This window comes from Carcharodon carcharias, chromosome 7 (assembly GCF_017639515.1).
Source record: "Carcharodon carcharias isolate sCarCar2 chromosome 7, sCarCar2.pri, whole genome shotgun sequence".
NCBI lineage: Eukaryota > Metazoa > Chordata > Chondrichthyes > Lamniformes > Lamnidae > Carcharodon > Carcharodon carcharias.
Window position 1 is genome coordinate 74,990,810 of NC_054473.1, and position 17,619 is coordinate 75,008,428.

General features: G+C 40.1%; 1 protein-coding gene across 1 annotated transcript in view; it reads left to right on the plus strand.

The window, feature by feature from the left end:
- sec13 (SEC13 homolog, nuclear pore and COPII coat complex component) overlaps nt 1–6,056 on the plus strand; it is a 30,458-nt gene extending 24,402 nt beyond the window's left edge. Inside the window, exons 8-9 of the mRNA XM_041192344.1 lie at nt 1,729–1,875; nt 4,725–6,056. Coding sequence (XP_041048278.1) covers nt 1,729–1,875; nt 4,725–4,835 — 258 coding nt within the window. The 3' untranslated portion in view covers nt 4,836–6,056. The remainder of the gene's footprint in view (nt 1–1,728; nt 1,876–4,724) is intronic.
- The last annotated feature ends 11,563 nt before the right edge of the window (nt 6,057–17,619 follow it).

Genomic DNA, 17,619 nt, shown 5'->3' on the forward strand with positions numbered 1-17,619 from the left:
GAGCATCAATTGTTTCTTATACTAGCCCTCTGAAGCTTTGCTCCATTTAATGTTGGGGCTAAGGGGTCACACCTCTTAGATATTTCTCAGCAGAAGTTGGATGCTTCAACACACTGGAAGTAAATCAAAGATAAAGAAGCGCTGCAAAGCAGACTGGTAGTGTGTTGAGAGCAGGACCCATGTGTGTGCTATCTAGGTTTGTGAAGTGGTAGGAGAGGTAAGTGCCATGTTATCCAGTAGAAATTGCTGAATAACCACATGCAGTAATCTTAGTATAAAACACCTTGTGCAAATTTGCATAATAGAGGTAAATATACTTCATGTGTGCATATTTTCTGAACAAACCTCAACCAGTAAAGCAATGATCAAAAAAGCTCATGCACTTTGCTTTTCATATTATTTGACCAACAAACTCCAAAAAAGGGTGTCATGCGTACACCATGTGAGAGATTGTGGAGATCACATGCAAATAATAGTATCTATTACTCATTTTTAATTTCTGAATCAGCAACATCTGGATTCTCAATTAGCCGCACGTGACTAGTACCTAACACACTGGATTAGAATGTTGGGTTAGAAAGAGGAATGGATGAAACTGTGATTTGAAAATGGATGTCCTGAATCAGGACTGAGTGCGCTCTATGTCAGGCTTTAGTCCCAGATACTAACAAAAAGGTTGCACTGGGAATCAGAGTGTATTTATCGAAATGTGTCACTTGTTTTGACACAGATTTCAGTTTTGCACACAGTAATACTTTAACCTGCAACTAGGGGTGTAAAACTCTGATCACCTTGCTGATTTAGATTTGCATGTTCTAATCTTTGACTGTAAAATCAATCCTTTGTTGTCTGTGTGACTTAATACAGGGTGAGTGGAGGCAATCCCATAGGTTTGAGATAATTGGGAAACAAAACGGGGAAGATATGATTTTTTTTATATATGTCTGGAATGCACTGCCTGAAAGGGTGGTGAAAGAAGATTAAATATAAATTTCAAAAGTGAATTGGGTAAATACTTGAAAAGGAGAAATTTGAAGGGAAATGGGGAAAGTGTGGGGAAGTGGAACAAATTGTTTGCTTTTTCAGAGAGGCAGTACAGGAATGATGGGCTGAAAAGCCTCTTTCAACTTTAATCCATGTCTTTGCTTACTCTAGCCTTGATTATTCCATGTATTCGTGGCTGACCTCTTATAGTCTACCCTCTCAAACTTGAGGCCATCCATAGCTCTGCAGCCCATGCCTTAACTCGCAGCAAATCCCATTCATCCATCACCCCAGTGCTCACTGACCTACACTGGCTCCTGGTTAAATAGTGACTGGGTTTTAAAATCCTCATTCTTTTTACAAATTCTTCAACGACCTCACCCTTCCCTATCTCTGTCATCTCCTCTTGTTGTACAATTCTGTAAACTATCTGTGCTCTCCCACTTCCAACCCCTTGAACATCCCTGATTTTAATCGCTCCACCATTGGTGGTTGTGCCTTCAGCTGCCAAGGTCCTACGCTCTGGAATTCACTCCCTTAACTTTTTCACCGCTCTTTCTTCTTTCAGAAATGCCTTAAAGCTTACCTAATTGATCAAGCTATTGGCCATCTACCTAATATCTCCTTATGTGACTTGGTGTCAGGTTTTACTTTATAATGCCTTGGAGCTGTTTTATTACATTAAAGGTGCTATATCAATACAAGTTGCTGTATGATTCAATGATTAACGTCTGGGTCCCACAGGATGGCAGAGTTTTTATCTGGATTTGCGATGACCCTGCTGGGAATGCGTGGACGCACAAACTGTTGCACAAGTTCAATGATGTAGTGTGGCACGTCAGCTGGTCCATCACTGGAAACATCTTAGCTGTCTCCGGAGGCGACAACAAGGTAACAGTTGCTTTGAATCTGTCTGTTATCCTAATGAATAGTATGTGCAAGCTCTGAATTTCTGAAGAGGGACTGTCCTGATATTAATAACAGGGTGGCATTTAAAATGTGCATGAAATAGCTGACCCTGTCCACTGAGAAACCCTAATTTTAATCATTGTCATAGCTTTGCTTCAATTTCTATGCTTTAATGAATTTTTGCTTCCTTTGATTCTTGCACTTGCCCCTTTCTTTCCTCCTGTATTTTTCCTTCAGACTCATTGCTATATCCCACAGGAATAATGAAATACATGTATATGTATTTTTAAATGCACCCTAGACGGATCTGGCTGTGGTAATCTAATCTTAAAGCTGTGGTTCATGATCTAATCTGAATCACCTTGATTTAAATTCCAGCCCATAGCACTCTCCTGGGGGTCTGTTATTTTATATGTCATATAAACCATCTTAATGCTTCGACTGAAACTCGAGCCTGTAATTTACTCCTGAGGGTCTGTAACTCTGTCTACAATTCACTGAGCTGGTTACTTTGAGTACTCCACTATGATTAGGCTGCTATGATCTTACTGTGCCAACATCATACATTTAATCCTTCAGTGGTGTCGGGAATATTTTCATCAGTAAAACAGTTCTGTGTTTTATTGAGTACTTTATTTAATTTCCTAGCTATTCCTCAGAAGTCCTTTCCCACAACAGAGTAATAAAACTTTTGTAAAGCAGATTGATAGTAACTCCTTTTGCCTTCCACAAATACAAGATCAGATGTATATATACTAAAAATAAAGGGGTGGTGTGATTATAATCATATTTTGAGATATAGATGATGGTATGAGTCCTCACTATTTACTGCACTTCCCCCTTACATGTATATTGTTAGTTGATTTGAGCTATTTTGATTTTTGTTCCAATGTTCTGCTCTTTCCACGTGACAGTTCTTTCTTGGATATTCTTTAAGCCTATATTATTATTTCTATCCAAGCTAGATGGTGTTGGGCTGTTTAATTGTTAAGGTCCTCACAGCCAAGTCCATTCATGTTCTAGCCCTGTTCTACATTTTCGAGCTGGGGATCACTGGGAATTGGGAACACTGATATCAGTTATAGAACTCGAGTTAATTTACTCTGCACAGATTGTTGGTGCCCTTCAGGCCTCTATGGCTCAGTTTACTACCCTAGATAGTACCTTTTTGCTGATTTGATCATTGGAAGAGCTCAGTTCTGTTTTGGGTTCAAACCCCACTCCAGAGTCTTCAGCTCGTAATCTCTGCTGACGCTCCAATGCAACACTGAGTGAGCACTGCACTATTGGAGGTGCCATCTTTCAGGTGAGATGTTAAGCCAAGGCTGCCCTCAAGATAGATATGGAAGATTGCACACCACTATTCAAAGGAGAGCAGGGGAGTTCTCCCCAGTGTCTAGACCAATATTTCTCCCTCAACTAACATCACTAAAACAGATTATCTGCTCATTATCACAGTTGCTGGTTGTGGAACCTTGCTGTGTGAAAATTGGCATTTACTACGTTACAACAGTGGCTATACTTTACAAAAGGTGTTTCATTGTTGTAACTTGCGGTGGGACATTCTGAGGTTCTGAATGGTGCTATATAAATGAAAGTTATTTCTTTACTTGAATTAGTACCGTGTTTCTTTATAATCATTAACATCAGTGGCCCATAATTTGTGAGGTTGCGATTTAATCTGGACATTCCGATGATGTCCACAAATCATGGGTATAGTACTGTAATGGTTATAGTGCTGAACAAGCAACCCAGAGGTTGAGAGTTCAAATCCCAAAGTAAGTTGAGAAATTGAATCCAATAAATCTGGCCAAAGAAGTAAGATTGTCATTAAAAACCGATTGGGTTGATACGTCCTTCAGGGAAAGGAACCCCTATGCACTCTGGCCTGCATGTTACTTCTGACTACATACCTCAACCTCAGAAGTAGCCACTTAAATGTAAAAAATAACCAGCCCCACTTCAGGGAGGGGCAATAGACGTGGTTGTGGAGGGATGATCCCTTTCTTCTCCCATAAATATACAGCATTCAGGAGCATAGTGGTTGTTCAAATTGAACTGGGAAAAAAATATAAAGAAAAACTATTTTTGTGAGGTAGGGAGTTTAGGACTGGGGGCATAATCGAAAAACTGGAGCCAGATCTTTCGGGAATGAAATAAGGAAAAATTTTAAAACAGAAGTATGGAACTCTCTTCTTCAAATGGCAATTGATTGTAGATCAGTTGTTAATTTTAAATCTGAGATTAATATATTTTTGTTATCCTAAGGTATTAAAGGATACAGGGCAAAGGTGACTTTGTGGAGTTAGATCGCAGATCAGCCACGATCTCACTGAATGGCTGAAGAGACTTGAGCTAACTGACCTACTCTTCTTCCTATGTTCCTAAAACCCAAACAAATCTGGAAATAGAAAGCTTGTATGGGTTATAATGACCATGAGCTCCTGGATTGTCATATTAACCCAACAGGTTCATTAATGTAATTTAGGGAAGGAAACCTGCCTTTTGGTCGATACGTGATTTCAGTCCCACACCAACATGGTTGCCTTGAGAAACAACTGAGTGAGGGCTTCAGAGATGGGGAATAAATGTCGATCAAGCCTGAGAATGAGTTAAAAAAATTAGTTTCCTACTTTAGCATTCCCTCTCTAATTTTGTATATTGTGGTTCTAAATGATTCTTACAGGAAAGGTAACCTCACAACTGTTTTAATGAAGGTACTTTGTATGTGTGTTTTTTATTTTTAAAAAAAGGATGCTGGTATCTGCTAGAACATGTGTACGTTCTAACACAACTTTACCACCACTCTCTTATCCAATTTGTTTTTGCAGGTCAGCTTGTGGAAGGAGTCAGTGGAAGGCCAGTGGGTTTGCATCAGTGACGTGAACAAAGGCCAGGGATCAGTGACGAGCATCACAGAAGGCCAACAGAATGAGCAGTGAATGGCAAAGGAGCAGCATAGGAATGGTGTCCTGAATTGTATATTTGGCAAAATAAAATGGATTCCAAGAAACTGTGAACAAAAGAAATAAGGTGTTTTGTGTCCTGAAGCCCTGTACCGTTTGGGAGGGGAAACTATATTGGTGCAATTTCTGTTGCCAATGCCATGTAAAGACATCCTTTTGTAATTGCTTGTTCAGAGTGCCTTGTAGTGGGGAGTAAGAAGGTGCTGTTGGTCTGGGTTGGTTGATCAAAAGGCACATGCATCAACAAATATTGTGTTTGAGGTGTTTAAGCCAATAAAGTAGTGTCACAATCTAAGGCTGTACACTTGACACAAGCCATTAAATTGTCACCATATGATAACTGATCTCCAGCTGCAGATGGTATAATAGGATCTTAAAAGGAATGTTCTCAGACAACATGATGGCCAGTGCATCAGAACTATACCACAGAGTTCAAGCAGTGAGCTTGTGCTTGTTTTTTACCCCTAAGGATTTTCCCTAAATGGTGGACAGGCAAATCGGGGGGGAAGAGTTGTTCCTGAATTGCCCCTGCCCGCCTCCATTCAGAATAATGTTGGCAGAATCTAGGTCACCTACTGATCAATTCACCCTAAGAAGGGGGAGAAAAGTTGCTCTGCAATAACACTACATTGTGGATTCAAATGCATCATCATTTAAAAAAATACACTTGTTTTCTCTACTAAATGTTCCTAACCCACCAAACCTTTTACCCATACCAGAATCATTTACTTTGAAAATGCCTCGACAATTTAAAATACTCCCAAATCTCTTCCAAAATAAAAAGGCTCCAATTTTTTGGAACTAGTGACTGCTGGAATTTCCAGCTTCTAGTCTTGGAGGCAAGCCCATGTGGGGAATTGATCCATTCGAGTACTGGCTGGGTTTGAGCTGTATGTACCCGAGTTTGTGCTTGCAACGTTTCCATTTCAAAGCCCATTCTCCCCCCTACAAACTGATCTGAACAGTGTTTAAATGTCTGTAAATGAGTCTTTGGCTGAAGTCCATTTTCATCAATATTTTGTTACAAGGAATAATTCAGACTATAAACTAAAGGAGGTGTATAGTATGGGCTCATTTAAAAACCTCATTACAAAGACTAGAAATTAAGCCATCTGCTTTAAATATTTAGTGCCTGCTTCCTGTGGCTCTCTGACTCACTGATTTAAATGGAACTGTTAATAAATTGATATAATATTACTGCTGTATGCGGGGATTTTCTTGACATCCTGTTCTTCAAAATGAGAATCTGCCCTTTAAAGGACTTGATCCCTGAGTCAAGGAACACTCTTGTGGAAACTTAAGGCAGATGTTGTCAATAGATAAACAACTATTATCTTGTAAGAGTTTTTAAAGCTCCTTAGACTTTGGCCAGTTGCCCAGATTAATGAAAATATTAAGTGCAAGACAGCACCACTGTTGGAAGAGGTTAGGGGCAGAGGTGTGGATCAAGAAGTGAGAGGCTAGCTAGCATTCAGCTTGGATTTTTGAAACTCAATAGGAGGAAGGGCAGACTGAAGGAGGTACAGAGTTGTGTATTGAGTCATGGAACATACAGTGCGATGTGGCATGATTTCAAATTCCTTCCACAAATTTCACTTTAGATTTGCACATCATTGTAAGGCAGATACAAATGAGGATGGCCATTCAGCTAATTACAGCTGTCTCATCTGGAAAGACTGTAGTCTACCACCACACACCACTCCCCACCTTCAGACTGCCCATCATATTATCCAACTGTTAAAATTATTTCGAGGTTTTTGCCTCTAAATCAGAATTGTTACAGCGCAGAAGGAAGCCATTTGGCCCATTGTGTCTGCACCAGCTCTCCAAATGAGTATTATGAATTAGTGCTATTCCATTGCTTTTTTCCCCATACCCTTGCACATTGCTTCTATTCAAATAATTGTCTGTTGCCCTCTTGAATGCCTCGAATGAACCCGCCTCCACCACACTTCCAGGCAGTGCATCCAGACTCGAACCACTCATTGTGTGCAAAAAGTATTTTCACACACTTGTTTCTTTTGCAAATCACTTTAAATCTGTGCCCCCTCGTTGATGAGTGGGAACCGTTTCTCCCTACCCTATCCAGCCCCCTCATGATTTTTGAACCCCTCTAGCAAATAATCTCCTAGCCTCCTCCTCTCCAAGGAGAACAGTCCCAACCTCGCCAACCTACTTTCATAACCCAAGTTTCTCATCCCTGGAACCATTCTTGTAAATCTCTTCTGCACTCTCTCCAATGCAATCACATCATTCCTATAGTGTGGTACCCAGAACTGTACACAATACTCCAGCTGAGGTCTAACTAGTGTCTTATATAAGCTTAACATAATCTCCCTTCTCTTGTACTCTATGCCCCTATTAATAAAGCCCAGGATACTGTATTCTTTATTAACTGCTCTCTCCACCTGTCCAGCCACCTTTAATGATCTATGCGTAAATACACCCAAGTCTTTCTGCTCCAGCACGCCCTTAAGAATTGTACCCCTTATTTTATATTGTCTCTCCATGTTCTTCCTACCAAGATGAAACACCTCACTTCTCTGAATTGAACTTAGTCTGTCTCCTACCTGCCCACTGCACCAACTTGACCAAGGCCTTTTGAAGTTCTACACTGTCCTCTCACGGTTTACAATGTTTCTGAGTTTGTATCATCCACAAACTTAGAAATTGTACCCTGCACATCAAGATCATTAATATACATCGGCAAAAACATGAGTCTTAATATCAACCCCTGGGGAACTCCACTACAAACCTTCCTCCAGCCCAAAAATTATCCATTGACCGTTGCCCTCTGTTCCTATTACTCAGCCAATTTTGTATCCACGTTGCTACTGTACCTTTTATTCCATGAGCTATAACTTTTCTCACAAGCCTATTGTGTGGCATTGTATCGAATGCCTTTTGAAAGTCCATGTACACCACATCAACAACATAACCCTCATCAACCTCCTCTGTTAGGTCTTCCAAAAACTTACAAGTTAGTTAACCATTATTTCCCCTTTATAAATCCATGCTGGCTCTTCCCAATCAACCCACATTTTTCCATGTGACGATTAATTCAATCCTGAATAATTTTCTCTAGAAGCTTCCTCATCACTGAAGTTAAACTGACTGGTTTATAATTACTGGGCTTATCCTTACAACCTTTTTTGAACAAGGGTGTAATGCTTGAAATTCTCCAGTCCCCTGAGTCAAGGGAAGACTGAGAGATTATGGCCAGTGTCCCTGCATTTTCCACTCTCACTCCCTTCAATATTCTTGGATGCATCTCATCAGGTCCCAGTGCCTTGTCAACTTTAAGTGCTGACAGTTTATCAAACACTTCCTCCTTATCAATTTTGAACCCTTTTAGCAACAGAGTTTCCTCCTTTGTCACCGTGGCCTTGGTAGCATCTGCTTCCTTGCTAAAGACAGATGCAAAGTATTTATTTAACACCTTAGCTATGCCTGCTGCCTCCATGTATAAATCCCCTTTTTGGTCCCTAATTGGCCCTACTCCTCCTTTTACCACCCTCTTACTATTTATGCGCTGATAGAAGACTTTGGGATTCTCTTATATATCAGCAGCCAGTCTTTTCTCATGATCCCTCTTTGGTCTTCTTGTTTGCTTTTTCACCTCCTCTCTGAACCTTCTGTATTCCACTTGGTTCTCAGTTGTATTTTCTACCTGCCACCTGTCATAAGCACACTTTTTCTTCTATCTTAATTTGTATCTCCTTTTTTCATTCAAGGAGCTCTTGATTTGTTTGTCCTAGCTTTCCCTTTTTTGAAGGTAGCCCATTGTTGAGCTACAGATTTTCCTGCCAACCCTTGGTCCCAGTCTGTCTAGCCCAGCTCCATTCTTGCCCCACTGATTTTGACTCCCCCCCCAGTTAATTATTCTCACTCTGGATTGCAAATCTTCCCTATGTAGCACCATATGTTCAAGAACTATATTTTATTTTAAAATTTGGAAGGCCATTGCATTATTTAGGATGCTTGGGAACTGACCTGGATTTTTTATAAAAGCTCATAAATTCATCTTGGACTGAAGCAAGCATGCCTTTTCCAAAAAATCACATGACATCAGTTAAATGACTAGCGTGACAATTGTGGAGGAGAGTTATTTGAACTGCAATTACTTTAATTGATTGGGGAAAAAATGCTGTTTTAAAGGCAAAGGTCTTAATAGCTTACTGGAAATCACCTGATGGAAACGAGATTTATGTTTTCAACTCAGTTGGGAGTAAACTGAGAAGGGGAAAAGCTGCCCAGCTCATGCTCTCCTTGTCTTGCTTGAAGTACAGTGTGGTTATCAGTATCCAGCTAGGAATCCTCATCTCAGGGGAACCTGTCTGTATTTGGAAACCCAAGAGGTTGAGTTGCAATGGATCGATCTAATTCTATTTTCCTCCATGCTGAAGCTCCATTAGTGAGAACCTCCAGATATCTACCAGGTCCAGAGACCAGCCCTCACATGAGGGAGCATCTGATTGACAGCATCAAAACCCTACAAACTTTTTATAAAGATTTTTTCTTCAACCACCCATCTCTGCAAAGACCCTAATCAAAACAGAAAATGCTGGTAAAACTCAACAGTTCTGGCAGTATCTGTGGAGAGAGAGACTGAGTTAACATTTTGAGTCCATTTGACTCTTCTTCACAGCTAAAGCTTCTCTTTAGCTCTGAAGAAGTCATATGGACTCGAAAGGTTCATTCTGTTTCTATCTCCACAGATGTTGCTAGACCTGTTGAGGTTTTCCAGTATTTTCTGTTTTTATTTCAGATTTCCAGCATCTGCAGTATTTTGCTTTGATCTGCAGAGACCCTATTTGTTTGTCCTTTGTGTGTGCGGGTGCCTGCAGGTCTGTACGTGTGTGTGTGTGTTTTGGGAATTTTAAAACGGGTTAGATAGTTTCACTTCCAGATTACAAATTGCGTGTTAACTAGTCCTTGCAACTTGTTTTACAAAAATATTTTTCATTTTATAATAAATCAATCATTGAGTTTATTGAAAGAAGCCTGGTTAAAGTCTCTTATTCTGGGTCTAACAGTAGCAAAGGTAAATAATTGGTCATTTTGGTAAGTGAATTAAACATTTATGCTAATGGTGCGACCTGTGGAGTAGTGGGCCTAGGTAAACTGCGCACTCCTGCCATTCTGGTCGTAACACCCATAAGTCAGTTCCAAGAATTGATTGTTCCTTGTGTGAAGGGCTTTCTGATATACGTTTGAAATTGCCATTCACTGGTTTGAACCTATTCTGGCATGGTATAATTTGAAGTAGTATTGCTGATTTACCTTTTTTAATACAATTTGCAGTTATATACTTCACAAAATGTCTCTTCAATCTCTCCATGATGTTTGCAATGATTGGAATATAGCTTGCTAATTCAACAGATGCCAAACCCACTCCTTTCTGAACCTCTCGCATTGCTGCTTATGAAAACTGTTGTCTCAGTAACAGAAATTGTCATGCAATTACAGAAGTGACCTGACCTTAGATACTGGATTTAGACTGAATGGCCAGCCTTTTTAGAACCAGAACCTCCTTTGACCTGCCCAGATGTCTGTCCACACTGTGCAGCACTTGTGTAGCTAAAGTCAGGTTCAAACCACAGTTCAGGAATGACTTGTCATCAGATAATAGTATGCTTCAGGAAAGTACCTTTCTAACCTGTTTCTGTGCCCAAAGCAGGAACATAGGACTTAGGAGCATGAGTAGGCCATTTGGCCCTTTGAGGCTGCCCTGCCATTTAATAAGATCAGTCCCACTTTCCTATCTGACCAGTCCCTGGGCGACATCCCCAATTTGTTATGCTCCCGAGTGAGGAGGAATGAGCTGGCACCCCTTTATTCAGCTGGTCACAACAAGGTTAATTTAAAAGGGATCCCCCTCACACACAACCCCCATAGGTACCTTGTCCCAGTCCAAATGTATTTATTTTTTAAAAGGAACTAATTTAACCAGGCTTTCTCGAGTCAAAGACTTCGTTAATTAGTTACTAAAACCCAAGAATAATAAAGCAACACAGATGCACACAGGTCAGAAATGAGAAGTTAGGTGTTCAAATAAAAGTTTAGAAAATATATATGAACCAGTCTTTGGCTTACCCATGAGGCATAGATAGCAGTAGGTTGCAGCCATTAAATTGAGTGATTCCAGTAGAGCTGACTTTGGCAGTTTCATAGTTAGTTTGGAGACACTTGGTTCTGCAGGGTGGCTGGAAGGCTGTCCTATTCCCTTTAGATGTTAGCTTCTGCTGAGCTTTGCCTCCAGCAACAGAGAGAGAGAGAGAGAGATTTTGCCTGCAAGCTGCAGGGGGCGGGGTGGGGATGGATGACTAGCTTGTTCTTCTGCTTGCTGTCACACAGCCACACCAGCTTTTGAACCCATTTCTTTCCCTGGGTATTGCAGGAGAGGAAATAGTCATGTTGCATTCATATCAGAACTATTTACACACTTTGAGATAGAAATCAACAGGAGATGGATTTTTGGGTGACTGCTGAGGCTTGCAAATCAGCCTTTTCCCGTAATTACAGGAGATTAAAGTTTAGGCTTTTGTATCCTTCCTATCTCCCTTTCAAGTGTCTCAGCTTGAAGAAGGCCATGACACCTTTTCAGATGTGACATTCCATGTTCTCTCAGGATGGGTCTGTCAGTGTAATCCACGTAGGAGTTTTCCAGAAAGTGGTCAGTTTACATTATCAGCCATCTTTTGCTCAGTGTCCTTGCTTGTATTTCTTTAAAAACACACAGGTCTTCCTTAAAAAGTTCAATACGCCTGTAAGTAATTTGTGGCTGTAAACTGCTTTTCATGACAGCACATCAAAGTGGCACTGTCTTTGCTGAAGTGGAAGATTCCCGTTGAAGATGTAGAAGTTGTATTTATATATAGCATCTTGGCTGCAGGATGTCCTAAGGTGCTTCACATCCAGTGAAATACTTTCTGAAGTGCTCTTTGGCAGCTGCCAATTTACACATAGATCCCAAAGCAGAAAATGACACGAACAATTGTCTAATATGATTTGGGTCATGAATGAGCGATGAATTTAGGTCGTAATGCTGGGAGAATATCCTGCCATTTGAATAGTTATATGGGATCTTTCACACCCACTTGAACTCCAGAAACTGGTTGACAGGGTTTCAATTTAAATGTCACTGTAAAGGTTTTGCCTCTGGTAATGTGTTCAGTAGAGCAAAGTTGATCCCACGTGAATGGACCCTACACTCATGATCAATTCTACAACTGATAAATGTAGATATCCAGAAATGGCCCTTGTGGTTATGTTCTATAGCACGAAGCTACTGGAATGATGCAACATATTGAGATGTAAATAGGACATTACAACTGTACTTTTATATCTGTTTCTCTTTGCAGCATAGTTAATACATAAATTTCAGATGAAAGGACTTGTAGTCACTAATGATCTTTCCTCCTCTCCCACCATCTCCAACCCAAGCATTCTAACTATTGGGATTCCATACAGAAAGAATCATCTCACTAGAATGAATGATCAACTCGAGTTAGAACCCGTAAATCTTTAGACAATCAGCATAACTGAAGAAGGAGCCAGTTGAGAGCCATAAGAATTCCTATAGTTTGTTGTGCTAATACTGTTAGCTACTGGGAAAGGCCAATGGTGAAAATTGGGAGTGCTTTGTCAAGAGGTGCTGTAATTGCCATTTCAGGAATATGATGAACAAAACATTTCAAATGTTGGTAGACCAGGAACTCACTTCAAGTTCAAAGCGTGGATAGCAACAAGGAAAATAACCCACTGGGTGCACTTGTTAGTGAAAAACCCCATGGAAGAAATGACATTATCTTCTTCAGGTTGACCCTACATTCCACTTGAATCAAATCCAAGAAAGTTAAAAGGAACTCATGGTCACAAAAGGTTTTACTATTTAAGGCTCTATGTAAAATGGGTAATCCATCATTTTAAAATGACTGCATTATCCTGCTTGCACTGATTGTGACTATAATTGTATCACCATGGAGTGCTTTCTTATTGCAATGAGAATATACCAGTTTTATTTTGCAAGTTTATGAATCTAAATCCAGGACAATCCAGGATGTTTTCATGCCTGAAATTGGCGTTACTGTGTATTTGACTACCAGTACGGGTGGGGGTGGGGACATAGATCCACTCGAAAGGAATGTTTGTATACTGTGCTGTGCCTGGGGAAGTAAACCAATCTTAAAAGCTCAATTTGTAGCAAAGGCTAAGAATGGTAGGGTAGTCATTAAAGGTATGTCATAAAGAAAAGAAGTTGAGAACATGATATTTTACATCTACCTCAGGATATTTTTTTTTAATGAATTGAGAAGCAACCAAAAGCAAGTATGAATGATTTGACGCTTGAAGAAAAAAATAACATTATTACTAATGATAACATATAAATAGCTGTATAAACTGATTGCCTTCAGGTTTTCAGACTGCTTGGAAGTTTAATGCATATTACAATAGAAATGGAATCCCTTGAAGCCAGTGACTAATAAGCTGTGCAATTGCCCTGGGTTATTATATACAGCAATATAATTTGACGCAGATAACTCACTCGAATATAACCCTAATCTGTGCTTTATTCAATTAATTCACTCGTGTGAGTGATCATTTTTGCCAACATAATTAACTGTTGAGGCTAAAACATATTGATAGATTGGCATTTCATGTTGCATGTTGGGAAAAAATAACAAAATTAGATAAATAAATCTTGCATAGTCTACCGGAATAACAAAAAAGAAGGTACTAGAAAACTTGAATGAGATGTGATTAAGTGCACTGGCCAGAAAATTAATTAAAATAGACAAGAGCCTAAAGAGTTCTTGTGCTGGAGAGATAGTTGTAGTTAGTATGAACCTGTCTCTCGATGTAAATTTGTTAACAATGTAATACGAGAGACGTGATGATGTTGAGTGATGGCATTGGGGATGTGATGCAGTAAATTAGAATTGCCCTATTTATCTGCAACCCTTAAAAAGGCATCACACTATAAAATGTCAGCCTTGGCTCAGTAGTAACATTCTTCCCTTTGAGTCAGAATGTTGGCATTCCAAGCCCTACTCCAGGATTTGAAGACATATTCTGGGCTGACACTTAGTTGCAATACTAAGGGAGTACTGCATTGTTGGACATGCTATCTATCTGATGAGACATTGAACTGAAGTCCTGTATGCTTGATCAAGGGGACATAACAGATCCCTCAGCATCAATTAAAGGAGGGAATGAGGAAAAATGCAGAAAATACTGGAAACCCTCAGCAGGTCAGACAGCTTCTGTGAAGAGTGAAACAAAGTTTGTGTTTCAGGTGAATGACCTTTCATCAGAACTGAGAGATCCCCTGGTGTCCTGAATAATATTTGTCTGTCAACTGATACCCCCAAAGCAGAATCATTTATCCCATTTACTGTTGTGGGGCCTTGCTGTGTGGAAATTGGCTGCTGCTTTTGTCCTATGTAACAATTATTACTACACTCCAAAAAGTGATTAATTGGCTGTGACGATCTTTGAAAGTGATGTCACCACAAATACAAGATTTCTTTCTCTTTAAAGATTTTACAAAGCTTTGCATCAAGAAAAATATCACTGTATTGCTTGTGTTTAGTGTGATTCATTGAATTCCTAAAACAGTGGGTCAAATCTTGCCCAAGCGGGGCATGTCATGCCGTACGCCATTAGACCTTTTCCCTCATGCTTCAGCAGAAAGATTTTGTGCCATCAATGCTGGAGGTGTAAGCTGATAACAAAGTGGCAAAGGGGCACCTCAACGAATGACACACATAACCATTGAGATTTAAGGATTGAATAAGAACCAGGAACGATGAAGAAGGTAGATGAATTAGAGCCATATCAGGTACAGAAACAGGGAAAGAGGGATTACGAACGAGAAAAAAAAACAGGAAAAGTTTTTTTTTAAAAAAGTGAAACTTTGGGCAGAATTTTTCGCTCAGTGTGCGCCCGACACGCTCGAGTGTAAAATAGCGCGCAACGACGTTGGGTGAGCATCCCAATGCCATCATGCACCTGGGCGATATTTTGGTCAGCAGCCGTGTGCTAAATTTGGAAGTGCACCCGTCGACAATTAAGAGGGCTATTAAGCCCATTAACAGCGCAATTAACTGGGATTTTTCACTGCCATCCAACATTACAGTTGGTGGGTGGGCAAATCGGCCAGGCAGCCTTTGCATTTTTCAGGAAACCTCATCCAAGGGCGGGATGAGGTTTCCGTCATTAAATTAAAAAAATAAAAATCTATGTGCAGAATTTTTATAACGTCTATGCTCAAGTGACAGCTTGTGTTGCGTGGACATTTTTTACCGGATTTAAAAATCTTTATTTGATACTTTAGCAGTACTTCAGCTCCCTGAGGCCGCTCTCTGCCTTCAGGGAGCTTTCTGTGTGCACTCCCCCGCACCCGCACTCGCCCTCCTCCCGTGCCCCCCCAACCCAGGCAGCACTGATCATATCAGTGCGCGCTTCACGATGGTTGGCCATTAATTGACTTGCCAGCATGAAATCGCAGTTGGGGGCTGATTGCGGGCGGTGAGCCATTTACTGGCCGCTCCTGGGCCTGCTGACTGCACCCCTTGTTGAACTCAAAATCCTGGTCTTTACGTTTTTAAAATCTTAACAATTTACTGCATGCAGGAAGGAGAAAATAGTTTTAAATGTTCCCTTTCTGGACCAGAAAGGTTGATTGTCATTGTATTAAAAAATAATCACATTGAAAAGGTACTTACACTGCTCATTACTTTCTGTGACATACAATGGATCAGCATAAATCAATCAACAAGTTCTGGACTTACAGCATGCCTCTTGCATTAACTTGCTGTGTGCTTTAAAAGGAATATGTTAACAAGCTGTTATTTTTCCAGCAAAATGTGGCCCAATTACTAAACTGTAAAGTGCACCAAGAGATCCTTATTCAAATTGAATGAGATTATAATGAGATTGTTGGGTTTTGGCTCTATCTCATTATCGTCAATGGTGGAACTGGTAGGGAGGAGCTAGAAAGCCCATCGATGTGTGGAAGTACAAAGCTATGGCTGAAATGGTTTCAGCTGATGCAGTGCAATAATGTTTCAAGTGCAGGGCACCATCAGTAGCAAGGCACAGATTCAACTGATGGCATGTTCATATTCTCCACTGAACTCTCAGATCAGCTTCATTGTTAGAAAAAACGGGCAGTAGAGCCGGAGAATGAATCACCCTTAGTTACACTTAAACATCTTAGAGTCATCAACAGAGGCTAAGGATAAGGTTGTCCCAGTAAAACAGTGTGTGACCTGGAGAGAAAAAACAAAGATAAAAGATAGTTTCCTCCCTACCTTGTTAATCCAGCATGCCTAAAATTACTGTTGACACAATAGCAGAAGAATATTTAACACATTCATATAAGCCTCCTTCGTTCATTCTTTGAATGGAGCTGTTTTCATCTCAAGCTAAAATAGCAGAATATATTGAGCCATTATTATCGATAATGTCTTGACTTCTATGTCCACTAATGTTAATCTAATTCCCTCACACTACTGAGCTCAATAATCCCTCCCTGTTGCCATGCTATTGGCAGTATTCAGAGTCAGCCCAGAGCAAAGAAAAAGACTCAGACTACAATGCATATTTTTGATCTCAATATTGCAGAAAGGATGTAGAGATGCTGAGTAAGGTGCAAAAAAGATTTATATGGATGATACCAAAACTGAAAAGTTATAACAACCAGGAATGGTAGAACAGGCGTTCTTTTCTCAAGGAAAGGTTGAGGGATAATCTAATTAATGTCTTTAAAAATATGAAGGGGTTTTATAGAGCAGACGTAGAGAAGATGTTTCCATGTGTGGGGGAAGTCCAAAACTTGGGGTCATAAGTTTATGATAATCACTAATAATTCCAATAAGTAATTCAGGAGAAAATTCTTTACCCAGGGACGTAGGACTTTATATCACAAAGAGTAGTTGAGGTGAATCACATGAATGAATTTAATGGGAAGCTACAGTACTACATGAGAGGGAAAGGAATTGGGGGATGTGCTGTTAGGATCAAATAAAATAGGGTGGGAGGAGACTGATGTGGAACAAAAACATTGGCATGTACCAGCTGGGCTGAATGGCTTGTTTTTGAGCTGTAAAATAATAGAGTAAGATGATTCGTCTCAGGAGAGAGGGAAGAATTCTAGAGAATGACCCTTGCTCTCAACAGAAATGGTTGTGGTATAGCAGGAACAAGAGTACAGCCGTTTCTACAAATGTGTTCTCTTTTGGTTCCAGTTTAATATTGCTTTTTTAGGCTTCCAAGTAATCTCAAAATTAAACAGGCTATTTCCAATGCATTCTTATTTGGAGGAGCAAAAGTATTGAAAACAAGGCTGTTGGTCATCTGATCAGAAAGCTCACTTATCTCCTTCCCCCCCAAGCGGCACTGAATGATTACTGAACAAACAGGACCTTAAAGAAAACACAACCAATTATTGCCTTAGCATGCAGGAAGCAGAGCAGGTATAGCAAGCTTTTAGCTCGGAATCACACAAAGAACACATGACAGAATTGTACTTTACCTTGTCTTTTTATTTGTCCCAAAAAGAAATTTAATTCAAATTTCCATCTGCAGGAACGAGACTAAATGTCACAAGGCGATACCGCCAGCAGAGAAAGATGGATTTTTTTCTTCAGTCTTCTGCTCCAGCAGTTAGTTGACTCCTTCCATGGGCATTGTTCACCCTCTGAAGCCTTCCCTAAGAACTTGGGCATGGAGCTTCACAACCAAGCATGATCCC